The sequence below is a fragment of the Myotis davidii genome, unplaced genomic scaffold, assembly GCF_000327345.1.
Source record: "Myotis davidii unplaced genomic scaffold, ASM32734v1 scaffold147, whole genome shotgun sequence".
Lineage (NCBI taxonomy): Eukaryota > Metazoa > Chordata > Mammalia > Chiroptera > Vespertilionidae > Myotis > Myotis davidii.
In genome coordinates, this window is record NW_006383010.1 from 10232128 (window position 1) to 10240499 (window position 8372).

The window sequence follows — 8372 nt, forward strand, 5'->3', positions numbered from 1 at the left end:
GGCCCTCTGTTTCCTTGAAATATTAAAAAAGAAAATGTACATTTGAAACTAATATAATATTGTATATCAACTGTAATTGAAAAATACATTTTTTAAAAAAGTTGTTCTTCAAAATGAGTTCTCTGAAAATGTCAGCAAGAATAAGTGTTGAGCAATTTTTCCCAAAGTTATTTTATTAGTTTCCAAAATCATTCTCATTCTTTCACATTCATGAAAACTGCATTCAAACTTTCAACATACAAATAAAAAACAAAGAGGCAAAAAAATTAAGATACAGTCATTTAAAATATAAAGATTAAAGATTTATTCCATTCTTCATTCCTGGCCCAGTTGTAGATTTCTATATTTCTTAATGGCTTGTGTATCTCACAGCAACATGCAGGAATCCTTTTTCTTGCAGAGTAGAAAAATTTGTAAATATACTTTGTGTCAACCAGAAGTACCATTAAATTTATTAAAAGTATGTGTCTGACTCTGAAGTTACCCTGAAAATGGTGAATACTTTGAGTATCCCACATATTCATCTAATTTTTCAACTGAATACCCCTTATATATGAAACATAATTCCTCTAAAGTTTCAATATCATGCTTACATATTTTCCCCAGACCCCACTTGCTTACCCAGACACGTGTAATGCACCTTTATGAACAGTCACAGGTATTCATTCCACTACAGTCCAGCTGTTACCTGGGGAACCCTCCCTAGGGTCGGGTAGTGAGGTCCTTGGGGTGCTGCAGTGGTAAGAGCATTTATCACCTTCTTCTACGCTCATGGTCCACCCAACCTATTTCGAAGCAGCCTATTTTGCAAAGGCAGGAGTTTACTATCAAGGCTTCCAAGTAGGACTATTGGAAAGCGGCTCTTTTCCCGGGACCTGTGTTGTGTGGCTCTTTTCTCATCCCTGTGGGGCCTCCCAAATTAAGCATAAGGGCAGCTCCAGTTTTGGAGGTGCAGCCTGGAAAGATGTGTTTCTTTTCCCCAGGGAGGCTGCAGGCTTTTCCTTGCATAAGGAAGAGGAAAAGTAAAACTTGTATATCTCTACATTCCCCCAAAGTCCAAAAGCCAAATGAAATAATATGTAAGCCCAGTCACTGAAGAATCCTGCTATACACTATGTTTGAACAGTTACAACTGTTGGCATTTACAGATTACTGTGTGTGTCTATTTATGAGTAATATAGTCTATGACACAATGACGTTAATTCTTCAGCTGTGCATATCTGAATCACATGCAAATAGACGGTAAATATGCATTACTCCATCAGTGAATGTAATTGGCTGTAACTCAATATCATTATATAGCTTCATTGTTCTCTACATATCACTGAATATGCAGTGATCTGTCCAGTGAAAAAATGGCATTGACATTAAAGGGAACTTTTATAGTTAGTGAGAAGAGTAAAAAGCAACTGGAAACATCTAAGATGGTACAAATCTTAGATATTTTATAAGAAGGTAACAAGGTCTGAGAAAATAATTATGGACAACAACAAAAATGAAGTTTTGAAAGGGAAGTCAAATCTTAAGTGGGACTTAGTGGTTTCCAAAAAACCTGGCTTTTTTTCCTTTAGAGTATCAAAGGTCTACATATTAAACAATATATTGATAGTTCATGGTCCTGATATGCATATAGTACTTGAAACATACTTTATATTTGATACATACATATGGACTCTTTATATTAACCTGATTTACTAAAGAAATCAATTTACTCCTAGTGAAGGGCCTGCTAAATGATGACAGAATACCCAATAGTCAAGGACACTGAATACAGTGAAACCTCGGTTCTCGAACATAACCCATTCTGGAAGGCTGTTTGAAAAGCAATTGGTTAAAAAATGGAATCATTTTTTCCCCATTAGAAATAATGTAAATTGATCCCCAAATGATTATTTTAATCTTTCTTATATACAGTATATGTCTAATGTACTGTTTAATCTATAAACACTTCTTTTCTTAAACTTATCGAACCACCCCCTCCTCGCCTTAAAGGAGTCACTTTCAGCACTCAGTACAGGGGTGTCTTCCAGGTCAGCAAGCAGCATCTTTGCTTGTTCATATATAACTGCCTCCGAAATGCTATCACGGGCTAACTGCTTTTCCTTTATCCAAATCAACAACAGTTTTTCTACTTCTTCCATTGCCTGTGATTAGTGTTTCTTTACACCCTTAGCAACATTAGCACTCTTGAAGGCCTCTTTACTAGTATGTTTTAAAACTGATTTCACCAGCAACAGCAACAAAAGCATTCTCTCCTTTGTTTGTGGCATGAGAGATGCTGTTGGTCATGCTGAGGTATCAGTGTGAAAGGGCTGTCAGGTTGAAAACGGAAGTTTGGTAACTTCAACAATCGAGACATTTTTTCTGTGAACAACTTGGTTGGGAACCGAATTGTTCGAGATGGGAGATGTTCAAGAACCGAGGTTTGAATGTCTGATTTCCACAGGACCTGAAGAGATCTCTGTAGGACAGAAATCCTTGCTCCTTAGTCCACAGTGTCATTGACAAGAAGGGAAGAGAAGGTGGAAGGGAACAGTGAGAAACAGGCTGTCCAAGAGGTTCTGGGTTGGAATGTCACGATGACATCAGAGCCTGTCAGAAAAGCCTGGCATTCCCTCCCTATTGTTCCCCTCAGGACGCTAAACATCAAAGTTCCTATCCCTGCAGCCATGGTTCTGGTTCGACCCTGAAACATTCAGGCTAACTGCAGTTTACACTGACTGGCATATTTCTGATCTGTCTTCCATGGGATTTTAAACTTAAACAACTATAGCCACTTTACACCTGATCACTCATGCTCACACAAACACACACACACACACACACACACACACACACACACACTCTCACACTCACATAGTTAAAAGTTCGAGTTATAAGCCAATTTACTCAAGTTGATATTACCTGATAATCTGATGCCCTCGACAGCTGCTGGTTTGCTTGCTGAACATGCACCTCTGCATTCTCGACGTTGGCTTCTATGCTATCTGTAAAACAACACACAACTGTAAACACATGTTGATGCTACAGTGAGAGAGCTGCACAAATCACTAGATTTCACTCAAGGTAAGATCAAACGCGTTCCTTATCCAAAGGTTAACATTACTATCTGATCCAAGGCAATACAATTGCTCATCTGGATCCCTGAAATAGCCCTGTAAGTGGTCTCTTTGCTTTTGGTGTTGGCCCTTTATAGTCTGTTCTCAACCTAGAAGCCAGAGTGAGCCTTAAAACCCGTGTCATATTATAACACTCCTCTGCTCAAATCTTCTCTGGCTTCCCACCTGTTAATAATAGAAGTCCTCACAGCGGCTCAGGATCCTACATGATGGCATCCCTGTGACACCTGACATCTCCACGCTCCTCCTGCTCACATCACTCACCCAAGAAGTCAGACGTGCTGCTGCCCGAAGGCCTTTGCACCTGCTGCCCCCTTTGCCTGGAACACTTTCTCTTACTTGCTACCTTACCTATGAAGTCTTACCGAAATGTCACCTGTGAGTAAGGCATTACCTGACTATGTAAAGCAGCAACATTCTCTGCCTCCAGCACTTCTGTCCCCTACCCTGGCCTTACTTCCCCACAGCACTTTTCACCATTTCACCCTTTCCTTTTTTATTGTCGCTCTTCTTCAATTAGATTATAAGGTCTATGAAGACAGGGTCCTTTATCTATTATTTAATTTCAGCTGAATCCCCAATGCCTGCATTTGTGCCTGGATATAGTAGGCACTCAATAAATATTTGTTGGGTGCATCAGTGGTTTTCGAAATTTTACCCTGTCATTTACTAGGGAGAGAAGAGACTAAGAATGAATAATAGTTCTATTGAACTACCTAAGTTCAAGTATTTCAATGGAACCAAATTCAGAAAGCATATTAAATGTTATCTATCTATCTATCTATCTATCTATTCATATTTCAAAATGATCAGGATCCTGATCAGTGCTGACAATGACACCTTAAATGAATCACTATTACATTTAAAACTTAAAGGGAGCTTTAGTCACTGGTTTATTTTTAAGACATTTTAAAAAAGAATTCTAAGTAATACTACTAAATAAATCTACCAAATCCTCTCAGGATGAATGATCAGGCAAATAGCTACCTATTCCCTCTAATCTAAAAGGCAAGATAGCATGCACAATTATAAATAGCACAAAGTTTCCCAGAAGTCCTTACTGTGATGAGAATTAGATTGGGATAAGACCAGAGATCCTGGAAATGAGCTAGAATAACATCTCGTGGTGCCTTCCATGATCTCAGCAGGAGGCCCGATTAAATTGGAGGATTCTAAAATAAGTAAGTCTGGTCATTTCAACCACTAGGAGCCAAAAATGAGATCTGTTTGGTGTTTTTTGGTTTTTTTAAAAAACATATTTTTATTGATTACAGAGAGGAAAAGAGAGGCAGAGAGAGATAGAACCATCAACGATGACAGAATCATTGATCGGCTGCCTCCTGCATGCCCCCTACTGGGGATCAGGCCATAACCTGGGCATGTGCCCTTGCCAGGATCGAACCCAGGACCCTTCAGTCTGCAGGCCAACGCTCTATCCACTGAGCACAACCAGCTAGGGCGAGATCTGTTTTAGATAATGCCAAGGGTGATGCTTTGTCTGCTGTATACTATGCTTTTGATTTCAGAGGAAACAAAGAAGAGAGGGAACAGTTACTCTTGTTTGAGAAGTAACCGCAGGTAAACTTCAGGTAGTTTGCTCACACCTCATAAAATAAAATCTAATCAGCAGGGCTTACCTATCACATCTCCTTGCTCATGAATCATCATTCCCAAATCTTTAAATATTTCATTAATATCCATAATATCAGCCTAAAAGAAAAAGGCACATATTATTAAAATCAGAAATTCAGTCCCAGTGTCTTATGTCCATTGGTTATGCTTATATGCATGCATACAAGGGGAAAATTCAGAACAAAACAAAAACCAAACTGCCTTACATAAGACACTTAATGCATACATTTTGGAAACAACAGAAAATTATTCTACTATAAGCAATCCCGGGTTGGCAGAGCTTGAATCACAGTAACCAATCCCTAAAATAAGTTTGTAACATTAAAAATATCAAGCACAGCAGGATGAAAATGAAGGATCTGTATTAGGAAAGGGCTGTGATTACCAAGTTTATGTTATATAATCTGATGCTTTGCTATCACAAGCATTAGTCTTGCTATTTCCTCACAAGGGCAAAAAAAAATTATGATGTATTTCTAGTAAAAATCTATACATCAGTTTGACAACTTAAAAGAATAAAACATTAAGTGTATGCAAATTTATGAAATGTGATGGGTAAAAAAGTTATAAATTTACTTTTCTTCAATATATAATAACTATTATTTTACCTGATTAAAGAGTAAAGTTTTGATACTTTATTCAGGAGGGATGGGGCAATTTTCATATTCATCCCTGTCTTAGTTTCCCCATCTATAATATGGCGATGGCAATGTCACAGTTAACACTTCACAGAGATTTACGAGAACTAATGAGACAGTGAACATACAGCTTGTCACCATCGTACTTGGCACATGGAAGCCCTCAATAAACTGTAGCTACTGTTAGCTATTACGAGCTCACCCTCTAGGGAACAAGCAAGTGCCATAAGAACTAAGGCTTTAGATCTTTTGAATGTCATAAAATACTAAAGAGAAATAAAATACATTTAAAGCCCTTGTAAAAGTCATTACACATGCAGATGACATCATCTGCCATAGGAGGCATCAGACTTAGTGAACAGACATTTACCTCCACACAGATAATTTTCTCAATGCTAAAGTGACCTGAGATGACTTAAAAGAATTAAAAAAAAAAAAATGTTAAAGTGGAAGAGAGTATTTCCTCTCACCCAGGCACAAATTCTAAAGAGATGTTTTTTAAAGGCATTATTCTAATTTATATCAGAAATGCCACCAAATAGATATATTTATTTAGTTTCCTTTCTCGACCCCTCCCCCAGCATTAGCTATGCATCTTGAGGACAAAGTCACCAAGAACTGAACAGCAGTCCAACTCTACAATGTAAAGCTTACTTCAAGTTGCCTAATAGAAGACTCTCTCTCATGGATAAGGCGGAGGTCATCCTCTGTAATTTCGTCATCTTGCACTTGCACTTGAGATTGAGTTTGGCTAATAAAAAGAAAAGAATATGGAAAAAAGAAAGACTGTATTAAACCAATGGGACTTCTTTCCTACTAAAAAATACTAAATGGAATATTTTTTTAAAGTCAGAGAATTGCTCAAATTCTAAGAATATAACAGAAATATTCATCCAATTTTACTCTTATTCCATATGATGGATACTATTTTTTTTAGAGTTATGATTTAATTATTGGAAGCTGTATTTGGCAGCTGGATATTTCTTTTTTGGTTGACTTAAACCTCACACAAGAGAATATATCAAATGATAATTAAGAAATAATATTTATTTGGACAAATAATTAGAAAGTGTTATTTCTGTATTAGAATATTTTTATATATTTATAGATTATACAATAAAAACTGATTCAAACTTTTTTTCAAATGTATTATTTGTTTTCAATTTATAAGTAATTTAGGGTAGTCATAATATAATATTCTGAAAGCTTTAATTCTGTTCTAGGGACCATAATACATAAGATGTATTTGAATAAGTATCTTTTGATCTGTATAATGTTTTATACCTCTTACCTTTCCCACGATACAAGATTCCTGTCTTTTGAGCTCTCCTCAGGAAAACCACCCTGAATAATTGAGCAATAGAGTGGATTGAGAAGGGGCAAAGAAAAAACATGCAACATTCACATTTTCCCTTACAATAACCTAGACTGTTTTACATGTGCATGTGAATATATAAGTAAAGGAAAAAAAGGTGAATATTCTTCAGTATTTGCACACTATATTCACTCTGTCCATTTCTACCTTCATACAACCCCGGAGGAGAGCGCTCTCTACACTAGCACGAGCCCTCGGTAACAGCTTCAGGGTCAGTAAGTGTGGGAATATTATTTAGGATTTGACCCCTAATCTTTTCTGACAAAATATTTCTGTATTTTTAATGTAATCTATAATAGTTTGTTCCATGACATGGACAAAATAACCGCAGTAATACATAACTGCATAACTATCATCCTTCTTAAACACTGAGCAAAAACACTTCAACATTACTCAAGTACTGATTTCTAAGCTTTATGGCTTAAAAAATACGTCAATGTGGACTTCTGAGGGAACCCTAGAGTATTATGCTCATTTTTACAATGCCTTTTAAATACTTACAGATACCCTGGAACTGGCTCTCACACGGGCCACAAAGTCTTTCTCTTTCTCAGCAGCTTGCCTCTGGACCTTCTGAAAGTTTGTCAGTGACGTTGTGAACTCAGCCACTAAGCGGTCCTTCTGTATTTTCCTTTGACGCTAGAGGAAAGGGGAATAAAAACCTACTAGAATCAAGCTGTGAAGTTCTACAGAATTTGCAAAAGCAGTTTCACCACTAGCTGGCCCTTTATTTAATTCTGAAATTCTCGCTCACTCTCCAATTACAGGGTCTTACTCATGGACTCTTAATAACATTCTGACAATATGTTCAAAAGTTGTATAAATTTACCTTGAGGCAAAAAGTCCATAATGCTGAAGTCCTTACCTCGAATTTTCATCCTGAAGTCTGGGTCATGATTTTGAGGTTATTTTAAAGGAAAATAAAGCCTTATACTTTTACCTAACTAACAACATCCACTAAGTAAGCACGGAAATACATATGTGCCCTTAGGACATCTCAAATCTTGAATGTGCGCATGTTATGTGGGGTCGGTCCTGGAAGGCCAGGAAACAATTACTCAGGAGGCATTTTCTGAGCACTTATTTAATTATGGGTCAGGGCAACTGCATGGAAATAATTTTTGCTTTATTGACTCACAGGATATTACCTGGGCAATTAAATATAGTTTTGTGTTCTGTGAACTAATCTCAAATAGAATATCCCCCCCTCCTAATTTCCTTTCTAGTGTAACAGTTCAAAGATCCCATAAGACATTGGATTCCTTTCACATTCAATGCATCAACAATGTGTTTTAAAGCTTGGTACCTGTTCACTGGGGGTGGTGGGCAGAGATCCAAACTCTTTAATGTACTTATCTGTTTCTTTAGCAAGTTGGTTAGTATACTGCTGCTTCTGTTGCCTAAAGAAAGAAACACAGATTATAGAGAAAGGATAAATATATTTCATTAAGCTATGACTCTGCCACTTGAATTAATCCTGATGGATAGTTCTATAAAAATCACTTTTTTACAGACTGCCTCAGAATTTCTGTATGAAAATAAAATTGTCAGAGGCTATTCTTTGATAAATATTGAGTAAATATGACATGGAAAGTTCTTGCCCTAACC

At 37.0% G+C, this 8372-nt stretch overlaps 1 protein-coding gene across 2 annotated transcripts in view; it reads right to left on the bottom strand.

The window, feature by feature from the left end:
• STX7 (syntaxin 7) overlaps nt 1–8372 on the bottom strand; it is a 38442-nt gene that overhangs the window by 3777 nt on the left and 26293 nt on the right. The window contains exons 4-10 of one of the 2 annotated variants that reach the window (XM_006778485.2): nt 8071–8164; nt 7266–7403; nt 6681–6733; nt 6044–6140; nt 4757–4829; nt 2905–2987; nt 267–393 (exon numbers count right to left, since the gene is read on the bottom strand). In XM_006778485.2, coding sequence (XP_006778548.1) covers nt 367–393; nt 2905–2987; nt 4757–4829; nt 6044–6140; nt 6681–6733; nt 7266–7403; nt 8071–8164 — 565 coding nt within the window. In that variant the 3' untranslated portion in view covers nt 267–366. Of the gene's footprint in view, nt 1–266; nt 394–2904; nt 2988–4756; nt 4830–6043; nt 6141–6680; nt 6734–7265; nt 7404–8070; nt 8165–8372 lie in introns of those variants that run through there. The other variant, XM_006778484.2, reaches the window with a different exon arrangement.